The sequence below is a fragment of the Lepidochelys olivacea genome (assembly GCF_965140295.1).
Source record: "Lepidochelys olivacea isolate rLepOli2 genome assembly, chromosome: 10".
Lineage (NCBI taxonomy): Eukaryota > Metazoa > Chordata > Testudines > Cheloniidae > Lepidochelys > Lepidochelys olivacea.
In genome coordinates, this window is record NC_140420.1 from 15,767,081 (window position 1) to 15,791,550 (window position 24,470).

Sequence of the window (24,470 nt, forward strand, 5' to 3'; positions counted from 1 at the left end):
CGATGAAGTGAGCTGTAGCTCACGAAAACTTATGCTCAAATAAATTGGTTAGTCTCTAAGGTGCCACAAGTACTCCTTTTCTTTTATTCAATTCACTGACGGTATTTGCATTATTTACAGCTCTGCATTCTATTTTAATATAACACTTGTTCAACAAGCTATTAAGAACAGGCCTTACTTAAAAGCCAAAATATTACAGAAGTCATCAAAATATACACGGTTTACTTGAAAGAAACCTAAATCTACTTACCTCCTTGCTCAATATCTGAATCTGTAACATGTGTAAGAGAAAAACTTGCAATGTTTGCAGGAGAGATCGAGAACCTGGAATAAGGTGATGAATGTGACCAGTTTTGTTCAAGACTCCGGGAAGGTGGAGGTGGAGAAAAGTACTTTGAAGTCTGAAGAGGCGGCTTAGAACTAATGAGGTTATTTGCTGACTTAGCTATAAAAGAGGGTTCTGAAGAAGAGAAATCATCATCCCATTCAAAACCTCCACCTACAATAAACAATCAGAATTAATAAAGATATACATAATTTAAGGTAGTGTAAAATAATCAGTTTAAAAAGCAAGCAGTGAAAAATTGTACTGGATTTGAAGAGTACAACTTGGTATATCACATTCCCACTCCATAAAAACAACTGCTTATCAGAAAATACAATTTAATTTAAAAGTGCTGTATCTTAGGGAATCATTGGGGCTACAAATGAATGCTGAAGGAAATCTGACATTACTAGCTTTCTGATGGTAGAATGTACAGGTCACAGAATAAGGGGCCTTAAAAATCCCAACATTTTCTACCCTTTCAATTCCAATCGGATGTTAGTGGCTGTTACTGAGAATTGCTATCGGAAACTATTGCTTGCTAACTAAGAGAAGTTAGGGGAACTTGTTTTCAAAGAAATAAACATTAAATTGCTAACTAATGGCTTTGAGATATATACCAATATTATTGTGGAAAATTAAATGGAATGGGGTGCAAGGTAGGAATTCTGATTTTTAAAGATTATTCTTTATTAAAAATCTTTAATTTGTTATGTTCTCTATGATAAATCATGTGGACCTATTCAGAAGTTTCCAAAATTAAGTTTTTTGATCTCTCCAGGTCTCTATCTTAGTGAAGCTTAAGAAGCTACAGACTCCCATACGATCATCATGAAAAGTTTGTTTCCATGGTCAAGAGGAGCTACAACGGCCCAGTGGAAATATTACTTAAGAAAGTTTTATTTTCTCCTCTTGCTTCATTAGGCCATTGAAGCTCCTCTGGTATGGCAGGAGGAACTCCCTTCGAACAGCTTCTCTGGCTTCACCAGGAGAGGGAGCCACAGTGAAGACAAATTTTTAATTTTTAAGGAAGCATGAAGAAGTTTTACAAATTTACAAGGAAAGAACAGTGGGAAAGTTAAAACCATAAATGTCGTCCAGTTTATTAAGCAGTTACAACAGGTCACCAGGAACAGAAATACTCTGCAAGGCCAGTAAAGTCTTCCAGGCCCTAGTATGTGTCAGAGGAAAATGTCTGAGCCCTGCTAAAGAGTATCTTATAAAATTGAGAAACTGAAGGCAGTGTTGTATGGCATATTTATGAAGATTATATTCCATAAAAACACATTTAAATTGCTACCAAAGAACCCAGAACTAGGTTTTGTTTAAAATAAAGAATTTTGTTAACCAGAAGTACCTTCTTCATCAGTAGAGCTTTCTGAATTTGTAAATCTGTTCAAGTAACTGAGACCTGAAGAGAGGACAGGAGTGCTAGCAGAGCCTTGGTTATTTGATTCTGTTGCACGGTTTCCCAGCTCTTTGGTTGGTGTTTCCTAAGAGAACCCCCAAAAAATTTAGTTCAATTCCATTACTGTACATGTGATTTTATATATATATATATATATATATAAATAATAATATATATATATATATATACACACACACACACACACTCAGATGTCAGCAGTTCCAAAATCATGTTATTTCCCAAACCCACTTAGACTGTACAGTCACTCTTCAACCAAGAACACAGCCAAAATTCCATTTATATTTTATATATGTATTTGAATTGAAATATTATACATTGTAATCCATAGTAAAGTTGCACGGATGAACACTACAATGTGTGCCGGAAGTGTGAATTTTTAAACTCCCCCCACTGTCCTCTACTTAGAGGGGGTCCTTTAAAAAAAAAAAAGAAGCATATAGCAATGAAGTGTAAGACTTTTAGACTGACCATTGTCGTCTTCTTTGCATGAAACAATTTAGTTAACTATTTTTCATTTTCAAAATCCATCTTTCAGTTCCACCCGCCACCATTACAGTTCTATCCTTTAATAATACTTCAGGGTGAGGAAGTAAATTAGAAGTTTAGTATGGTATATGAAAAAGCTACTAACATGTAATCAGTTAGTGAAACCAAGAAATAAGAGACCAAATATTGGTAGAGATATCGTTCTAAGGTAGCAGATGTTTTTCCTCTAACAAAAGGATTGCTATTTTTTTTATGGCAGAGGCCACAGAGCAAAAGAGTCACCTCTATTTTTTTTACTCCAATATGCAATAGACCTTTTAATATTTTTTATCCACTTCTTCACAAGCAACATTTCCAAGGCTTGACAGTAGGTCTCTATTCATTTAAAATTACCATGCTAGTCTGGGTTGCTATAAGCTTTAAAAAAACACAGCTTGTTATTATATGAAGTGAATAAGGAAACAAATGTAACCTTGGATTTTATTAAGTAGATCAAGCATTTATATTTTATTTGTACTGGATTAACTTGAAGAATCACATGTATCAGATGAAGAAAAAGAAGAAAATAATACTGGAATTCAAATACTGAACTACTCTACTGTTTTAGTTTAGGCTCATTAGATACATGTATATCCACCCTGGATAGGTGAAATGCAGGAAAAGAGTTAGTCTGAAATAGTAAATGAAGATACTTGGACTGGAAGTATATTTGAATTCAAATACTTAAACCAGTTAAATATAAAAATGGCAATATTTCTACCAACAGTATAAGAACAGTCCTGACCTATAAAATATTTGTGATATATATTAAAAAATAGCCCAGACAAATGAAGTGCTTGTAAAAGGTGTCAAAATGACAGTCTTGAAGACCATATTCTTCTAGCCAGCACAGGTGTGGTTATTCAAGTTCTTTCATACTCTCCATGTAAAGCAAACTACATTTCACTTTATAAATACTAACTTGCACCAATACACTGCACTGAACCTTGGAATTTCAAAAGGTCCTTTTCTAATGTGGATACATGTTTATTAGTTTTTAATGAGATGAGTGGATAAGTTTGTAAAGACTTAACAATAATGAAGTTTGCTGGTATATCATCTTGAATCTGGGCTTTAAAATTTTGATCATGTCCTTTTTTAAAAAAAGGATCTAAATTCTAGAATCAATGCTTAGTAAGTAAGATGTCAAGATACCTGATCAAACAGATAGACTGTGACATCGTCGAAGAATGTTACTGCCTTTTTCTCATTTTTCCAATACTCAGAGGGCATGTCATGTTTAAGAGATTTTGGAAGTTTCAGCAGGCTTCTCAGATGTTTTCCATCATCTTTATCAGAAAGTATCACAGGCACTTGATGCACAGTTTCATCTTCACTGTCAGAGCTAAGACTACACATACGGAAAGTTCTCATATCATCCTCAGAATCATCACTGTTTTCATCTTCTTCATCTGCATCATCTCCATCCTCTGATGAATCAAGCCTTCCAGAAACATCAAGTTTACCAAGGTATTTTCCTTCAATATCTGGCTCTTTCAGTTTAGGTCCTTCAGTGTGGCACAAGGATTTTTCAATATCAGTTGAACCTGAAGGACTGTGTATGTTATGAATAGACTGTAAGTCTCCGCATGCAAGAAATTCTGAAGTATTAGTGCCAACACAAGAGACATTTCTGCGAGATTCCTCACATAGTTTAATTTCACCCCTATAGTTCTGTTCAGAATTCACTGCAAATATCGGAGTTTCTTTATTCCATTTGTCAGGACACACCTGCATCATTACATCTGTTTTCTGTGTCCCCAACTTGTCATTTAATTCTAACTGTGTGTCTAAATTACTGGGGTCCTGGTAATCCTCTATTTGACTGTGCTTTGACTGTATATCTCCAAAATAATAATAATCTTCAGTTTTATTCTCTATGCTGGAAGAGGTACTACAAATATCTACTGTTGGTTCTGCTGATTTGTTTACAATCTCTTCTGTTTTTTTGTCTGGCTCAGAATCATTATCAGAAAAATAAGCAGAGTCCCTGTAAGAGTTCTGATTTCCATTAGCAAAATTCTGTGTGGTTATTTCAAAGTTACTATTGCTATGTATTGAATCTGAGCAAGCTGTTTCTGCAGAAACAATGATTACTGGATTGGCTGACAAATCACTAGCATTCCTATCACCAACACCACATAATGCAGTGTCTGTGTTAGACGTATCATCAACAGTAAGATGTGAAGACCATTCTGGAGACTCCAGATTTTCAGTTTCATAGCCACTATCAGCAGGTTTATCAGGTGGCAAAAGTTTCTGCGGACTTTGGGCCCCTAAAGACTCTAATACCTCATTCACGTCTAATGAATCCATGGAGTCTGGTGTTTTTATGGATTGTTCTGTAGTCTGTGAGGGAGATGATGAACTATCTTCCAACAGATTATCTTGACTTGCACAGTCTGATGAAATGCCAGATATTAAAGTCACTTCTTTAGGAGCGTCACTATATTTTTGAAGATGATTGAAAGTTTCATTGTTGTTTTCCAGTAAACCCCCATCATCCTGTTCTAAGACAGGAGACTTGTTCTGCAAATCATAGTTCATAGATTCCTTATTAGTATTTCCTTTCTCTACACCAAGGTTTCTCCCAAAAGTAATTTCATCATAATTAACAAGTGTTTCATTTTTTATTTGTCCCTCAGACTCTTCAATTTCAAGTGTGACGCCATAACATGAATCGTTTCCAGAACTTTGATTTTTGGCATTACTGGATGGTATTTCAATGGCGGCATCTTCAATGCCTTGTTCCTTTCCTTGACAGAGACTATCATTAATACTGTGAGATGAGTTTTTATCCACTCCAACATATGAAAATGTATCACCACCTTTCAGTATGGGGAGGTTCTGATATTTATCTTGTGACTTCTCATCTGTTACAAGTGAAGAAACAGAAGGCACCTGCATTTCTGCAAGCGACTGAAGCAGAACAGTCACATCTTCATCTGCAGGCACATGGACATGATCTTCTTTGTTCCCAGTTTTAAAATCATCATGCAATAAAGAAAAGTCTGGTGTATTTTTAGCCAGTTTTAGCTCAATGTCCAGAGAGTTCCTAGTTGATGTTTCTGATATATTTTTAAAATCTGTTTTTGCTGATTTTGGCCTGATATCATCACTGCTATCTTTGTTAGTCAATATCCCCTTTAATAAATTCTTCTCTTGAAGAAACAGAAAGTTATCAGAGAGTTCTTCTACAGATAGCACGCTAAAATCAGACTCTCTCATATTTTCATATAAGGAAACAGCCTCATTTGCAGAAACATGACTAGAACTCTCCTTATAAGGATAACTGACTGCTTTTGATACCTCTACACTTGAATTTAAAACTGTTGGCTTAAATTCTACATGAATATCATTTAGTTCAGTTAAGTCAAATATATTTCTGTTATTTGTCAATTCCTCTGCTCTGTCAATATCACTAAATATATTCTGGAAAGGGCTTTCAGGACCATTAGTAACATGCAAAGCCTCATCTTTAGGATCTCTGTTATAGTGGAAAAACTCCCCATCTGTGCTGGATTCTTCAGCATCAACATCCCTGGGAACCATGAAGAGAGAATTTTTGTCTTGTACAACTTCTTGATGATCAACTTCTGTTGTTAGTACAGCTGACTGATGATCAAAATTCATGCGATTGCCCCTGTCTTTTTCTTCTAACTGGATATAGTAATCACTTCCAAGAGAAAGTTTGTGAGCATCAAAAACAGGAAGCACCCCAGGTACATTAAGTGAAGCTTCCTGACCACTTTCATCCTGTGCTCCAGACCGTTGCTCTGAAAGTGACCTTTCAAAAACCTCAACTGGAAAGAAAATGTTTGTATATGCCATTGCTTCATCAGAATTCACCTGACCACATTCATCAAAATGATCATGTTTAGCTGCCTCCCAGATATATTCAAAGCTGAGTCCATGACTTGTTTCAGTTACAGTGAGGACTTCTTCCATTTCCTGGCCAAGTCTATCTCCTGTGAAATGATCTAGGATTGGAAATGCAGAGTTATTTGATTCTCTATTGGAAGTGTTTGGCTTAAGAGCATTCCACTGCTGTTCAAAATCTATCTCAGAGTCCCTTTGGCTTTGCATGCGGAGATATGTTAAAAGTCTGTGTACTTCCTCTGCTGTTGGTCTCTTATCCGGAGGTAGCCAGCAGAACTGTAGAACTTCATACCTGTGAAGAAGAAAAGGATATTTTCAACAGTTACAATATACAAAAATAACTGCATTCCCTTTTCATTCACTGCATGGACAGGCTACACGTTTCAGTTCATTACTTTACATCAAGCAATTAAACTCAAGAGGTTTCCTTTTTTATTAGTATACTTCGCTAAAATGCTTTCCTTATCTGTTGCAATTCCTTTTGCTTGTTAGCTAGGATCACTTTTCCAAAAATATATGAATATGCAGCTCTTCTGACTTATTTTTGATAGTATAAAAATTACAATGTTTGAGAAACCTCTAACAGTTCAGAGTTTGTTTGTTTTTAAATAGAAAGAGTCTAAAAAGAAAATTACCATCTATCAGAATATGGCTGTTCCAGATGTGGCTTAGAGAGTTTAACGAGTTTCTCTTTTATGACCTGGATTAGAACTTCTCTGTCAGAAAAGTGTGAATAAGGCTGAGCAGCATTATCAAAGAGTTCCCATAATGTTATACCCAGTGACCTGAAAAAGAGAAGTGACAGTTTTCTATTAAACAATTTTTTATTATTTGTACTGACGTACTATATAGTGGCCCTCTTGTGCTAGATGTGATATACACATGCCCATAAAAGATTAAAATAAAAGCAGGTTTGTTTTGTTTTAAATGATGCACATCAGAGCATCAAGACAATGCTACAGATGCCAGCTTTTGGCAAACCCTCCTCTATTCAAACAGCATAAAACAGGTGTGTATATATGACAGCTCCAATTCAGCCTTTTGTTAACTCAACAAAAATCAAAATCCTTAGCCTATGGAACATAAGAGCCTTAAGGGATTCTACTATAAGAATTATTTTTTATTTAGTTTCTGTCCCGGTAAGGGTCAGCCTATCCCACTGCGTTGCATTGAACAAATTTGTTTTTAAGTGTAGCATTTCTTGCTCAGCTATGTAAAATAAATGTTATAAACAAAGTCACAATGAGTTATGGCAGGAACACATACAGCAACACCTTAACCCTCATCCTATCTAAAATGTCTATTCAGAGCAATTTATCCCTTAAAACATAAGGAACTATCACCCTGGCCAACCTGCCCTCTTATCCCAATCTCTGAAAAACAAAAAACAAAAAAACAACAACCCAGAAACATTAAAATACCAATATTTTAAAATATTAAGATCTGATATTTATCTATTAAAAAAAAAAACACAACCCTGGAGTATCTACCGTGTATGATGCATAGAATAGCCACCAGAGTTTCACTTGGAATGCTTAAAGTTTAACTGCATGAGCTCATAATAGCACAATGTCTTATCTGCGGATCTGGCATGTAAGATGAACAGATGTTACAAACTGAGACTTGGAGCCACTACTGTCACAGGCCACCTGCTTTCTGACTAGTGCAACAAACAGGAAATCAACTTATTCTACTATTCAATGCATTTTATTCTACTGTCTAGGTACAATAGGAAATTAGGATTTTGGGTAAAATCTTGAAGAGCACTTAAGTGACTCAGGAGCCAAAGTCCCTTTTTCAAAGTAATTTAGAAGCCTAAATATCACTGAAAGAAATTAGACTTTGAAGATAGAACTTAGGTTATTTTGAAAATTTTACCCATAGCCTAGATTCTTTGCAGACCTTGCTTATTAACCGATGGCAACAACCAATGCAAATGGGAGTAAATGAATGTATTTAACTTACTTCTCTGAGATGAATGGTATATTGTCGAGCACAAATGTTAAAGCTCTACTGTAGTGAATTGTGCCAAGGCCACATCTGACCCAGGAATAATATTTTGGCCTCCACTATCAAAACGGTCTCCATCATCAACGACTGTTACCTTAATGGTCAAATAATTTGCTGTTTCTCTTCTTAACTGCTGGCAAGTGTTTGCCTTGTATACAGCAAGTATTTCTTTTACAACTGAAATGTAAAAACCTATTCTGCTAAACATATTTCCATAATTTTATTTTGATGTTATAACCACTTAACAGCAAATTTAGAGCATTAAATACAATTTCAAGCCAATAGAGATTAATTTGAAAAATTTGAAAAAATGAATGATAGCAGAATATTAAATCCAGTACATCAAGCCAACAGTCAGTCGATTCAGTCCACTCCTTACAATGAAAATACATTGATTAATAATTGTGTATTTTATACTGAAAAATGTATGAACTCCAATTCTTTCAAATATTTAAAAGTCTACTACATACCATATGTTACTATACTTGGTTTGCTCTGCTGCTAACAATCTATCTTGAAAGCTTGTTACTAGCTCAGGTGCAATCCATCGAAGAGGAATAAATTTCTTCTTATCTGTCTCAACATAATCCTCCTAGTGATGGGAAAAAGAAAACCAAAATAAAAGCTAATCCAAGGTTTATGCTTTCTAGGGGCTTCAAGGTTTGTTTTTTAATTTATCTCCCTGATTTCTCTCATTAAGAGAGGTTTGTAGCCACTTCCTTTCTTCTCAATATTTTCTTTCAGCAGAATGGCAAGTAAATATTCTCTGAAGGTCCTTAAATCTTTCTATAAAATGATTACACATAGAATAAGTGAGCTAAGCATCCTTCTCACCATAAAAAATTAAGGTAATTTTCTATGCAGCATAGAGGTCCCCATTGAAAAAGAACATCTTCCACAAGTGTATATCAAAGTTCAATCAATTTATATTAAGAGAACAGTTCTCAACATATTAAAAACATTTAGAAATGGTTTGGTAGCTAAAATACTTGGAAAATCGGTTAAGTAAGAAAATGGATTTCAATTGACATTCCCTTCTCCCTCCACTATCCAATTTGTTGAGTATTATAGTTTGAATTAATATGAAATATTATGAACACTTACATTTCAAACAATATTTTAAAAAATTGATCAACAATGTGTTTTACCTTGACTTTAAACTTTAATGCATATCTTCTTTAATAAAATTTTAACTTCTACATCATCCCTGCATTCTTTTATTTTAGGACTCTTGTAGGGCAGGGCATACAAGCCTGAATGGTAAGTTGAAGTTTAAGAACACAAGAATGGCCATGCTGGGTAAGACATATGGTCCACCTAGCCCAGTATCGTCTTTCAACAGTTAGTGCCAGATGCTTCAGGAGAAGTGAACAGAACGGAACAATTTATCGAAAGATCCATCCCGTCGTCCAGTCCCAGCTTCTGGCAGTCAGAGGTTTAGAGACAGACACCCACAGCATGGGGTTGTATCCCTCACTATCTTGGCTAATAGCCATGGATGGACCTATCCTGTATGAAATTTATCTAATTGTTTTTAGAAACCAGTTATACTTTTGGCCTTCAAAACATCCCTTGGCAACAAGTTCCACAGGTTGACTGCACATTGTGTGAAGAATTACTTATATTTGTTTTAAACCAGCTGCCTACTAGTTTTATTGGGTGACCCCTGGTTTGTGAGTTAGAAAGGTAGACAACACCTCCCCTGTTCACTTTCTCCACAGCACTCATGATTAAGGCTAAGATTTTGTCACAGATATTTTTAGTAAAAAAGTCAGAAACAGGTGACGAGCAAAACAAGAAAAATTCATGGAAGCTGTGACTGGTCTGTGACTTTTAGTAAAAATATCCGGAACAAAATGGTTATCTGCAGATCTCCACACTGCCTGAAGTGGGGCAGCTGTGCAGGGGCTAGAAGCCACCGGCACCGCATCTGGGGGCTGTGGGGTACCCCTGCCACCTGCAGCTCCATGGATCCCCCACTGCTCATGGGGGTAGGGAGCTGTGGGGTGCCCCTGGCTCCCGTGTCAGCTGGGAGCTATGGGGTACCCCCACCACTCAGTTTGGGGACCTGCCACCTCCGGCTGCCCGGGGATTCCTCCGCCACCCACAAGCTGCAGGGAACTCCACTGCAAGTGGCGGCTGGGAGCTCTGGGGGCCTCCAGAGGCGGTGGGGTACCCCACAGCTCTTGGCCCCGGCAGGCAACCCTGCAGCTCCCCACCACTGCAATCATGGATTCTGTGACTTCTGCGACCTCCGTGACTAAATCGTAGCCTTACTCATGATTTATAGACCTCCATCATCTCACCCCCTCAATCAGCTCTTTTCCATGCTGAACAATCCCAGTTTTTTAATCTCTCCTCATATGGAAGCTATTCCATACCCCTAACCATTGTTGTTGCTAGTCTCTGCATCTTTTCTAATTTTAATAAGTCTTTTTTTGAGATGGGGTGATCAGAACTACATGTAGTATTCAAAGTGTGGGTGTACCACAGTTTTATATAGTGGTGTTATGACATTTTCTGTCTTATTATCTATTCCTTTTCTAATGGGTCCTAACATTGTTTATTTTACAGCTTATTTGACTAGCACTTCACATTAAGCAAATGTTTTCAGAGAACTATCAATGACGACTCCAAGATCTCTTTCTTGAGTGGTTAACAGTCAAGTTAGAACACACCATTTTATATGTATCGTTGGGATTATTTTTTCCAATGTGCATTACTTTCCACTTATCAACACTGAATTTCATCTGTCACTTTGTTGCCAAGTCAGCCAGTTTTGTGAGATCCCTTTGTGACTCTTCACTGGCAGGCAGGCCGGCCTTAAACTACCTTGAGTAATTTAGTATCACCTGCAAACTTTGCCACCTCATTGTTTACCCCTTTGTCCAGATCATTTGAATATGTTGAACAGCCATGGATCTGTACAGGGACCAATGGACTCCGCTATTTACCACTTTCCAGTGTGACAACTGACCATTTATTCCTACCCTTTGTTTCCTATCATTTAACCAGTTACTGATTCATGAGAGGACCTTCCCTCTTATCCCATGACTGCTTACTTTGCTTAAGAGCCTTTTGTGTTGGACCTAGTCAAAAGTTTTCTGAAAGTCCAAGTAAACTATATCCACTGGATCACCCTTGACCCACTCAAAGAATTCTAATAGATTGGTGAGGCATGATTTCCCTATATACAAAAGCCATGTTGACTCTTCCCCAATATATCGTGTTCATCTGTGTGTCTGATAATTCTGTTCTTTACTATAATTTCAAACAATTTACTTGGTACTGAAGTCAGGCCTCTAATTGCAAAGATCATGTCAGGAGCCTTATTTAAAAATTAGTGCTACATTAGCTTTCCTCCAGTTATCTGATACAGAGGCTGATTTAAGCGATAGGTTACATACCACAGTTGTTAGTTCTGCAATTTCATATCAGAGTTCTGAAGGAACTCTTGGGTGAAAACCATTTGGCCCTGGTGACTTATTGCTGTTTAATTTATCACTTTTTTCCAAAGCCTCCTCTACTGACACCTCAATCTGGGACAGTTCCTCAGATTTCTCACCTAAAAAGAATGGTTTAGGGATAGGAAACTTCCTCTGCAGTGAAGACCAATGCAAAGAATTCATTTAGCTTTTCTGCAATTGCCATGTCTTTCCTGAGTGCTCCTTAGTATCTAAGTCACCAAGCAACCCCCACTGATTGTTTAGCAGTCTTCCTGCTTCTTATGTACTTACATTTTTTTGCTGTTAGTTCATGTGTCTTTTGCTGGTTGCTTTTCACATTCTTTTTTGGCCTGCCTATCTACACATTTACCAGACCTCCAAATTTTTAAAGGATGTGTTTTTGCCTCTAACCACCTGTTTTACAATGCATTTTAGCCATGGTGGCATTTTTTTGGTCCTCTTACTGGTTTTTTTTTCTTTTTAATTGGGCTATACATTTAGTCTGAGTCTCTATTATGGTGTTTTAAATAGTTTTCATGCAGTTTGCAGGCATTTCACTCATGATTGCTCCTTTTAGTTATATTTAACTAGCGTCCTCATTTGTGTGTAGTTCCCCTTGAAGTTAAATGTTTCTTTGATCTTTCCCCCCCTTCTATGATGTTACATTTGATTACATTATGCTCATTATTATCAAGTGGTTCACCTATATTTACCTTTGTACCAGATCCTGTGCTCCACTTAGGACTAAATTAAGAATTGTCTCTCTCCTTGTGGGTTCCAAGACTAACTGCTCTAAGAAGCAGTCATTAACGGTGTCTAGAAATTTTATCTCTGCATCCTGTCCTGTGGTGATACGTACCCCGTCAATATGGGGTTAGCTGAAATCCCCCATTGTTACTAGGTTTTTTGGTTTTGTAGCCTCATCTCCCTGTGCATTTCACAATCACAGTTTAGTCATGTTAAGAACTCTTGATCCACTCGTCAGTTCTCCAATAAGCGATGTTATTGTATTAACATTCAGTTACGTTTTATACATCCTTTACTTATATGAAAACCAACGATCTAATTTGTAAAGTAACTGATCAAAATCATAGCTCCATAAAAGCAGTCATCCCATAAAATACTGGTTTGTAATCTTAATGTGTTTCGTCCAAATATATTTGATACATTTTAATTTTAAGTTGCTCTGAATCTCTTTAAAATTGATTTAGACAAAGAAAACAGATAGATTGACTTACCTTGTATCTACTGAATCCTATTCCATAATCTCCTACTTTTACATTTAAATCAGATGTAAGAAAGCAATTCCTTAAGGCTAAATCACTGGAAAACAAAGAGTACAGTAATGAGAAAAAAAACAAGACAAAAGGATATTCAATACACATTCGAGAGAAAAATCAATAATTTGGAGAATGTAATGAAATTAAATTTAGCATCAGACTACACCAGAGCTTAAAGACCAATTATGATGTTAAATGCACAAAAATCTATAGAAAATGCCATCACAAAAAGTAATTAAGTATATTTATATGCCCTTTTTCAGGACTGTTCTTGTTTACATTTTCAATGCATTTCAGAAGCCACACAAGCCAACAAAAGATCACATTATGTTGCACTGGAACAGTGGAGATCATTTATGCTTCTGTCAGTCATTTTTCTAGAGGTGTAAGTTTAACAACTGATGTACTAAGAAGCTATCCATCTCTCTATATAAAGAGTAAGTATTAATAAATTTATTGGACCAGATATACTTCTATGGTACATGGAGCTAAAAATGACCCCTCCTTATGCCAGCCCACCTCACTATACCTCCCAGAGCATTCCCCAAAGGAAAGGCAGATGCGGATATCCCCCAGTGAAAGTAATGCTAGTGCCTGCTAAGGACTGCTCCCAGTGGAGGAGGCTGCAGAGGGGATACTCTCAATTAGCGCATTCTATAATCTGTCACTGACCAGGCACTAGCCCACTATGTACCTTATACACAGGGGAGGTTGTGGTTGAATTGTGCTGCCACAACCTGAATTTGTCGTCATGCCCTGTGCATGAAGTTAAGGTATTAGAAGTCTGAGCAATCCTGAGGTGAATTTATTTTCTTGTTTCTGTAATTTAAAAAGATGAATATTTTGCCATCAATGTTTGTTTGCCATCAAGAAATTTTAAAGCTATTTTAGCCCCTGCCCCCCCCCTACAAAAAAAGTAAAATCTACCAACCACATGGCTACTTTGAAGGTTCCCACTGCTACTGGTTGAAAAAAAAAATCTATTCAATCATAGATGTGGGTCATGTTTATTATCACACAAAGATAGTCATTTCCGAGCATGCTGTTAAACGAAAGCCCTTCACAACATATTTTAGGTATCAGAATTATCTGAACAATTTGAGTGTGACAAATCTAGAGACAAAACACAATACCATTTAAATCTCAGAATATTAGAAAGTGACAGCACACTGTGCCAAACTAAAAATAAATGCCAGGATTTCCAATAATGAATAATCAGTGTGGTTAAATAATCTACCATAATCTAATAGTATGATAACTTTCTATCATGCTGTGCTGAAAATGACCGCACTGCACCTTTAAGCGGGGTGGAGGGGTGGGGGAGGGCAGGGAATTTGGCTGGCGGAATGAAAGGAGCAGTGCTTTAAGGCTGGGGTAGGGGAAGAGAGTCTAACTGCTGCAAAAGGGGCGACACGGACATCCCCTGGAATCTGGATGGGCAGAAGAGTTTAAAAGGGGCAGCCCATGCAGTGAAGCCCCCTTTTACATGGAGCAGGCTAAGGCAGCACCCATGCTCCATCCCCCTTAGGTGCTGAAGTACCAGGTTTGGTCTAGACTTGCTGTGGGCATTGCAGTAGCTGCCTCTTTTTAGAGGGGCTGGGAAAGAATTTTCCCCTTACCACTAGACTGGCCTAGGTGGATTTGGGTTTTTTTCACCCTCCCCACAGCACGTTTGGGAAGGGCTTTGTTGACATGTGGCATGAAAGGAGTTAGGCGATATGTCACAACTCATTATATAAGTGGGACAGATGTTCAGTGCAGGTACTCCATAGGGAAGGTGTACAGTGACTGGAGAAATGGCTTGATAAAGGACTTGTCATAAAAATAAAGGGAAGGGTAACCACCTTTCTATATACAGTGCTATAAAATCCCTCCTGGGCAGAGGCAGAACCCTTTCACCTGTAAAGGGTTAAGGAGCTAAGATTACCTTGCTGGCACCTGACCAAAATGACCAATGAGGAGACAAGATACTTTCAAAGCTGGAGGAGGTGGAGAGGGCAACAAAGGGTCTGTCTGTGTGATGCTTTTGCCAGGAACAGATGAGGAATGCAGCCTTACAACGGTTAGTTAGTAAGTAATCTAGCTAGAAATGCATTAGATTTCCTTTTGTTTAATGGCTGGTAAAATAATCTGTGCTGAATGGAATGTATATTCCTGTTTTTGTGTCTTTTTGTAACTTAAGGTTTTGCCTAGAGGGATTCTCTATGTTTTGAATCTAATTACCCTGTAAGGTATTTACCATCCTGATTTTACAGAGTTGATTCTTTTACCTTTTCTTTAATTAAAATTCTTCTTTTAAGAACCTGATTGATTTTTCATTGTTCTTAAGATCCAAGGATTTGGGTCTGTGTTCACCTGTACAAATTGGTGAGGATTTTTATCCAGCCTTCTCCAGGAAAGGGGGTGTAGGGCTTGGGGGGATATTTTGGGGGAAGACATCTCCAAGTGGACTCTTTCCCTGTTCTTTGTTTAAGACGCTTCGTGGTGGCAGCATACGGTTCAAGGACAAGGCAAAGTTTGTACCTTGAGAAGTTTTTAACTTAAGCCTATAAAAATAAGCTTAGGGGGTCTTTCATGCAGGTCCCCACATCTGTATCCTAAAGTTCAGAGTGGGGAAGGAACCTTGACAGGACTTTAAGAGGTGGTGTTGATTAAAGGACTGGAACTGAGGAGAAGGGGCGGTTGGGGCACCTATGATTGGTACAGCAGGGAGCCAACTCCCTTTTCTTATAGCCCACCTTAACCCTTCTGTGAAGGGAGTGGATGGTAAGGTCCCAGCAATGAATTGGCTGGGGCACCTGGATGGAAAAAGAAATGGGGTGGAGGGCGTCTGGTAGAACCCTCCCCCTCGGGGAAGTTATTGAATGAACATGGTGTTATCCACGCTGCACACTTATCCGCCGGATAGTCCCAGAAATCTAATAGTAAAGTTATGGCCCGATTAAAAACCATATCAAATGTCTCCTGTCCTCCTTTCAGTATAGCCAGACAATAAAAAAGTAATGAACTTTGTTGAGCATTATAAACAAAGTTCAAAATGCAGCAAATTACTACCCCCTTGTGGTCCACTGTAATTATGCATGCTCTTAAAAAAATGCTCACAAAGCTGGTTGTGATAATGTATGTTCAATCATTTTATGCCACTGACAAGAAGCTGTGCATCATATGAGTTCTCAGTTCTTCTACCCTATCTAAAAGAACCCTCTTACTTGACACACCTAGCATTTCATTTCTGCCATGGTTAACAGTTCCTGTCAAAACGGAAGATACAAATAATTTAGGTTTTAGATACTAGATTTAAGCATTTGAAATGGTTTTCAATAGCACAAATCTGTTATACAAATAATAAGGAACTAATCCATGTTCTGCATAATGATTAAGTTGCACTTGAATTCCTGTTAATATAAATATACTATAAACTGAATTTAAATATCCATAAAAAGGCAATTTACCAAAGCAAAGAGGAAAAATGTAGGAGGTGCACAGAAGTTGTCTCACAAGAAACAAACCCAAAAGCTTAGAGAAACACCAACACTACTCATATCCAGTTTCCATTATAAATTCGTCACAGGTACACACGATCAGTAAGGTAGCTATAGCTGCTCCAGCTAATGATAGTAAGTCAGTAGTGGTTATAGAAAAAGACTCCACATAAAAATATTAGAACTTCATTTTTCACCTTTAAGCTGGGGGAACTTGTTCCTCTTTGACAATATCTTTTGCAAATGTCATCACTTGACAGACAACTTGGCAATGCATTTTAAGCATTTATATTTACACCCATAAGACAAGAAATTCCCACCTAATTTCAGGCAACTATAGCTGGAAAAAAAACCTGGAAGAGAATATGAATACAATACAATTCTAGCTGCTTGAATTTACCACTAACAACAAAATCACTGATGCTGGAGCTTTACCACATACTCTGACAGCATCAGGATAGTGTTGCCAGAAATAAACATTTGCAATGACAGTCTTCCAGGTCCACAGGCAGTTATCTACCAAACTTAGCTACATTTTGAAAAAAAAATATATTGTTCATTTAATAATTGCAAACCCATTGTTTCTTGCATTACAGCACCATCACTCATATTGTCAGTTAAGACTGGTGGTACTATTATAAATCATTATTCAAAACTGTTAGATTCAGATTAAAATAAAAGCTTTCTACTTGTCAGGGAATCTTAGAGGATGTAACAGCCATCACCTACTCATCCTCAGTTGAGGACTCAAGTTTTTATATTCCATCCCCTGCTCTAAAACAAAACCTTTCTTATCCACTACTTTCCTTGGCTTAGGGAAGGGATGCATTTTGGAGCTCATCAATACTATCCCTAACCTGCTGGAGGAACTGTAGCAGTGATATGGTACTCCCAGTTCCAAGGACAGAAATACTGAGCCCAGAAGTCATATGTAATTCTCCTGCAACTTCATACAGTGGGTCAAGTCAGTTGCCCCCATTGCTGAAGCATCTAAGACACATCACCATCAAATTGGGATGAGATGCATGCCTTTGCTTCAATCTTCCGAACAGATACTCAACACACTGGTAACAACAAGCAGCAATGAACACAAGCTAGAACTGAGAAAGAACAGGTTAAGTATAGATAAGTTATATGTATTCAAGTCAGCAGGGCATGATGAAAGTCATCCTAGGATAGTGAATGCACTAGCGGAAGCAATCTCAGAACTGCTAGCAAGAACTCATGGAGGATAGGTGAAGGTCCCAGCATACTGGAGAAAGGCAAACATAGTACCTATCTTTAAAAAGGGGAAGAAGGAGGACTGAAGGAATTAGAGTCCAGTCAGCCTAATTTTGATACCTGGAAAGATACTGGAACATACCATTAAACAATCAATTTGTATGCACATAGGGTATAATAGGGTTATAAGGAATAGCCAGCATGGATTTGTAAAGAATAAATCATGCCAAACCAACCTATTTCCTTCTTTGACAGGGTTACTGGGTTAATGGAGAGTGGAAGCTGTGAGGTGATATATCTTGATTTTAGTAAGACTTTTGTCAGTCCTGCAGGAGATTCTTATAAGCAAACTAGTGAAATATGGTCTAGATGAAATTGGTTGGTGATGGTCTACAAGGTGAGTGTACCAGTGGTTGAAAGACCATATTGAACAGTTAACAGTTCACTGTCAAACTGGGAAGACATTTCTAGTGGGGTCCCGCAGGGGTCTGTCATTATTCAATGTTTTCATTAATGACTTAGATAATGGATAATATTTGTGGATGACACTAAACTGGGAAAAGTCACAAGCTCTTTGGAGAGCAGGATTAGAATTCAAAACACCATGACAAATTGGAAAATTAGTCTGAAATCAATAATATGAAATTCAGTAAAGACAAGTGCAAAGTACTACACTTAGGAAGGCAAAGATCAAATGCATAAAATACAAAATGGGGAATAACTAACTAGACAGTAGCATTGCTGAAAAGAATCTGGGGGTTATAGTGGATCATAAATTGAATATGAGCTAAGAAGATGCAGTTGTGAAAAAAACTAATATTCTGGGGTGTTTTAACCCGAGTGTCATATGTAAGACATGGGACATAATTATTCCCTTTACTCAGCTGGAGTAGTGTGTTCAATTCTGGGCACCACACTTCAGGAAAGATACGCACAAATTAGAGGGTGCAGAAGAGAGCAACAAAAACGATACAAGGTTTAGAAAACCTGACCTATGCACAAAAGTTAAACGAGGCATGCTTAGTCTTGAGGAAAGAAGACTGAGGAGGCATCTGACAACAGTCTTTAAATATGTTAAGGATCGTGAATAATTGTTTTCCACGGCTATTGAAGGTAGGACAAGAAATGATCTGCTTAAACTGCAAAAAGGGAGATTTAAGTTTGCTTATAATTAGGAAGTTTTCCCTAATATCTTAGTTAAATACTGCAATAGGTTGCCAAGGGAGACTGTGGAATCCCTGCCCATGGGCATCTTTAAGAACAGGTTAGCCATAGTGCAGGGGGGATGGGATATATGAGGTCTTGAGCTCCCTTCCAGCCCTACATTTCCAAGTCTTTATAATATAATGCATTATATTATCTGTCTCAAGCTAACTAGTTGCATTGTTGCAGTATAAGGATTGTGGCATTGGCCAATATCCCTGTAAGGTTTTCTCCAACTGCAGTAACCCAAAATTCTAATTCTCTATTGTCTTTGCCTATCAAGGCACTTGCCAACATAATTCTACTCTTATATTTTCTCCTTTTTTAGTGTTTTTGCACTATCTGAGAAAGAGTACACCCCTTTAAAACTGGTGCATGGTGGGAAACACTTCCAAGATATGGAACTGTTACCAGAGGACTCTCAGGCTACCTCTATACCGTGAGCTAGGGGTGTACTTGTGTACACAAACTTGTGCTAGCTCTCAGCCAGCTAACTCAAGTATAAATAGTAGCATAGTCCCAGTAGCACAGGAAGCGGCAGCAGAAGCCTGGCTGAGCTATGTCAAGTACATACCTACCACTTTCAAATATGTTTGTGTGTCATGATTCAGCTGTGACTCTGCTGCCACCACCCAGGCTATTTATACTTGTGCTAGCTTGACGAGCACTAGAGTGAGTATGTGAAAACAAGCTGGGGAAACAACACTCCTAGCATATAGTTAGACACAGCCTCAGTCTGACAGAAGCTGCGACAGAGGAAGTATTTAGAAGTGAAGGAACCTAGCTGGAAGAACCAAACTCTGTTAAATACAGTCTGATTAGCTTCTGACATTCTCCTCTCACTGCGTTTTATAGCGTTTGCTTTATTATAAAATTGGTTTGAGTATTTTGCAAGCATCTTGAGGCCATGCATCATATATTAAAAGCTCCAGAATCCCAATGAGCATATTTCATCTCCACACAGCAGTCCAGCCACTACAGCTCCAATGGCAAAAGGCAACCCAGAGAAAATTAGTCCTATTAGCATTGCTACTGATCACTATAGAAAAATCTTCAACAGCTAGTCCTTTATCCAGAGCTAGTAGGAAGTCTTGGAGTGGCAACAGAGTATTTCATTCAATAAATAATTTGGAATACCACCATTTTATTCCTGGCCCTACTTCATACATCATACCTTTGAAATGGTCATCATAACTTTTCCCACCAGAAAGATTATGTAAGAAAACTAGGAAAGTTGGACTAAGGTCTTTCTTTTGCACTGAGACATGCAGTTATGTTGCAAGAATACTTCATAACTAGGGCTACAGTCTGAAAATGAGAATCCCACTGATACTATGGATCTTTTTGGGAACCAACAGAATAAGTGCAGCTGGGAAAAGGAAAAATATCTCAGACTGAATACCTTACTAGATAAACTACTGTTAACATCAATGGCTTGCAGTAACTAATGCAAAAAAAAAAAAAAAAAAAAAAAAAACCACCACCAAAACACACTCTGGACCATCTTGTACCTAGGTTAAGAACAGGTCAAGTGACAGATCTCCAGATGATGCAAATCTGTTAAAAGACCTATCAGCTGAATTACCATTCATCTGGGAGGACCATTTGTCTCAGTCAACTGGCTGTCTTGTTGAGATTGTGCAAGGTGGAGATTTGAATAGATAAGAGATGGTGGTGATGGCCAGCTTAACATCATTTAAGTTCTTGATTTCTGTCTTTGCTTGTTCAGACAAGAAGTCTAAGCACAATGCCCACCTTCCACTTAGTTTCTACATTAGTCCTACTAGGACAGGATGCTATTTATTAAATACAGGGCAGGTGTTTGGTTTAACCTAAGTTACTAGGCCTTCACAGGATACATCCTGACCTAAGCCTTACACTACTTATGACTGGCAGTGCATTGTCACTACCTCTGATCCTAGTCATCTTTTCCTATGTTTCTATTACTATCCCAGCTGGTTACTGAACTGGATCCAGAAGATGGTAAGAAATTGGGAGAGCACTAAACATAGTGTTTTTCTTCACTTAATAGTGAAGAATCAAATTGGTCAAGGTTCTTATGACCTTGAAGCAACTGCGATAACCTTGACCAAAGTTATCCAAACAAAATCCATGAACATATGCATATTCTTCTCACAACTACCAGGACTACAGTGCAAACCCTGGGAGCAAACATCAGAATAAATGGAAATTCCTATTATTAGAAGTATTCCAGCCTTGGAACCAACCAAAAAAATCTGGTATTTTGCTGCATATTACACATCTTCAAAATATTCTGGTGCCAAGTTATTTCCCCATATCCTCTAAACTGAAGCAATCGTGGCCCTTAATTTTTTTAAGTTCTTGCAAGCAAAGAATACTGTGAGTCAGCTCAAGCTGAGGATCAGTAACACCTCCCGGAAAGGTTTTGGGAACATTATACTTTCTGGATCTACCACTGCTACTACCAAACTAAAATAAAGTATTAACAACATGCAAATACTAAAAATTCATTGTGTGCTCTCCCCCCATCCCAGTCATGAAAATCCACAGTTTAAGCACTACTTGGGATGCTGAAGAGACTGGACCAAAAACTCTGTTAAAGTATCCGAATATATACATGCCTTTGGCACCTGATTACCTTATCTGAGAAATGGATGCCTTGTGTTCTGTTTTTAACACTTAGTAATCACAGTCTGTGGTTAGAGCTCAAGAAGCATGCCACATCTTTTTTGGGAAAGAGGAGCAAGGATTTTGTTTTGGTACTTTTAGGGTCTTTTGCTCTCTCAAACACCCAGAAACATAACATACTCATGCATGTGCAAAAGGCATCCTCAAGACATACGCCACCTCTGGAGAACAAGGCATAGTACTTTCTTAGATCACAAACAAAAATAAATTTGGTGATTTCAGTTCTGTCTTTAGTGAACATTTACACATATAGAATCACCACATATTTTGCACATTGGCAGTCTAATTAAAAAGAACACAGGACAGGAATAGCAAGGGAATTTCAGGTCAGGACTGAGATGTACTGGTTAAGCTTTGTGGGGAACTTGCCCAGCACATGCCTGAACTCTGCCCGAACTATTAGCCTATCTTCCAGAGCACCAATTCAAATGTTACATCACTCCACCTAAACCAAACGTCTTGTCATAGTCTTATCCACAGACCTACTGCCATTAATAAAGAGGTTCTCTACAAATGTTAACAAAAATGAATTAGATGTATTTTTATATGCTCAAAATTCCAATTAGTAAAAGGAGGAGACACTGAGCACAAATTAAACCACACCCCCTTTCATATTTAATATTCCCTTCCTTAGTCTCCCTCCTGAAGTCACTCCAGTTGGCCCTCAGTAATTCCTGTTCAACCAGTTTAATAGTCTCCTCATATCCAAAAACGTCAACAGCAAGGTAATTCCCATTCCATATCTTCACATCAAAGCAATAGCTAACACAGGGCTGCCTTTCAGACAACCAGCTTGTTTACAGTTTTCTTTCCATTGGCAAAAGATTACACCATAGTTAACACTTTCAAGTAGATTTGGTATCTAGTGCTCTGTTCTGAAGCCAAGAGATGGTAGATATACAGATAGCTGGGAAAAAGAAAGTCTGTTCATAAATTGATATATCTGCCTGGGTGATAAGAGTAACATTCTGTATTGGTAAAACTAATGAACATGTGTATACGAAGCAGTTTAAATAAAGATAATCAGTATGGGCCTGTAAATTAAATACAAAGTTTAAATTATTTTAAAAATTGTCATCTATTATTTACTTTAAGTATTTTATTATTATTTCCAGGCGCACTCACAATGTGTTTAACACTTAAAGTAAAAAAGATGACCTCTAACCCGAGGAGATCAAAGAGCAATAGAAACAAAAAGGGTTAAAATGAAAAGAAATCCCATTATTTCAAATGTTTCATTAGACAATGTATTTCAATGTAAGCAAAAACAGACACACACATGCCAGGTACAATGTATAATATAAAACTGACAGACTTCCTGTAGGTCATAAGATAGGAATGGGAAAGTACTTAAGTCAAACCTGACATTTTACAGACTGTGTACTTCCATAAACCAAGTCAGCAGTTGGCATGCAACTATGTAATATCGTTGGTAGTATGAATGAACTTACAAATTATCTATGCCTCACTAATTCTGACACACAGGTACAGACTAGGGGGGAAAAATCAAATATCAAATGACCCCTAACTTAAAATGCATATTCATCCTATTCCTGTAACAGTTGTGACACCCGCCCATTTATTTGAGTTGTGTAATTCAATAACCCCTACTTTTCTCAGCATGTAGAAAAGATCAGATAAACAGAGTAACAGATTTACATTCACGGCCATCTTTACATTTAGGTTTACTTTACTCAACGAGAGAAAAAGTGGTTTCTATTCTCTCGGTTTGTCTTTATTTTAAGATGCATGTTTGAGCTACATATGCTATTTATAATACTGCAAATACACCAATGGAAGCACTTCAAATTCAGGGTTGAATTGGTCCAGTGGCATTTAAGCAACATGTTGCATGGGAAATCTTCAATTTAAGGAACAAAGTCCCAGGCTTCTGGCCAATGAAGGTCGGGAATGGCATGTTATGTTAGAACTACAGCTACAGAATCGTAGACAGGACTCAAAGACTGCCACATTTGCTATTTCAGAATGTATGAACACCACACACAGGAGCAAGTCTCTCCTCAGTTAATCTAGTTTCTTAAGATGTTCCCTTGCATTTAGTATCATCAAACATGGATGAGGGTTTTTTCAGTTTGACATCTCCACTGTTCCACTTTCAAACACTATTCCCTGCACTAGGTGCAGTTCAGCCAGCAAGGAAAGGAAAAATTCTTTATTCCTTTTTCCAAGATTTAAAAAAAATCAGAATAGATCACTTTCAGATTACTTCATATAATCTTTTGAAACTCTAGCTATTCAACTCTGGTAACTAAGTAAAAATGTAATTCGAAGAAAATGTTATAGAAGTCTGTTATAAATTAAGCGGAATTGCACGTGCTTAAACTGAAGCTGAATTTGGCTCAAAACCAATTAACCTCAGCTCCTCACCCTACAAACAAAAAATGGCAAAAATAATTGGATCTAATGCAAACCTTTCTCCTTGTAATGCAATCTTAACCAGTTTACTCCATTTTAGTAATGAAACTGATTAATGGTTGCGTTCAAGTTAAAGCTCCAAGTTATAAGAGCTTTCATAACAAAGTATACAGCTTTATAGCTAAGTCTTGCACTTAATTGGAGATTTTTAAAAAGTGATAGCTATTTTTGAAATGATATGAAAGCAGTTACCTTGCAGTTACTTCCATTTATTCTCTAGTTGGGCCATGCTGTTTTGGGACATATATATTTTCTACTGTACTATATAAACTGTCATTTTTAGGGTTAAGATTTCAGTAAGAAAGTTTGACAAAAATTTGACAGTATGCAGTGTCTCGAATCATGAGATTTAATAAGCTTCATTGACAACACTATTTATATAGATGCTAAGTCTTGGGGGAATTCATTAAGACAAAATGATTCTGAAATTCTTACTCAGGACAGTCAACTTAAGCAGCTGTTGACCCTTAAAGTGGACACACAGATCATCTGAGAACACAACCATTATGCTCATATTTCCTTCATACAACACAGCACTGCACCCGAGCTCAACCAAACTCAAAC

At 37.5% G+C, this 24,470-nt stretch overlaps 1 protein-coding gene across 1 annotated transcript in view; it reads right to left on the reverse strand.

Moving 5' to 3' along the window:
• Nucleotides 1-24,470, reverse strand: part of LMTK2 (lemur tyrosine kinase 2) — an 87,356-nt gene that overhangs the window by 5,780 nt on the left and 57,106 nt on the right. Inside the window, exons 8-13 of the mRNA XM_084640520.1 lie at nucleotides 12,853-12,937; nucleotides 8,639-8,760; nucleotides 6,794-6,943; nucleotides 3,435-6,450; nucleotides 1,683-1,818; nucleotides 251-499 (exon numbers count right to left, since the gene is read on the reverse strand). Of these exons, the coding sequence (XP_084496646.1) occupies nucleotides 251-499; nucleotides 1,683-1,818; nucleotides 3,435-6,450; nucleotides 6,794-6,943; nucleotides 8,639-8,760; nucleotides 12,853-12,937 (3,758 nt within the window). The remainder of the gene's footprint in view (nucleotides 1-250; nucleotides 500-1,682; nucleotides 1,819-3,434; nucleotides 6,451-6,793; nucleotides 6,944-8,638; nucleotides 8,761-12,852; nucleotides 12,938-24,470) is intronic.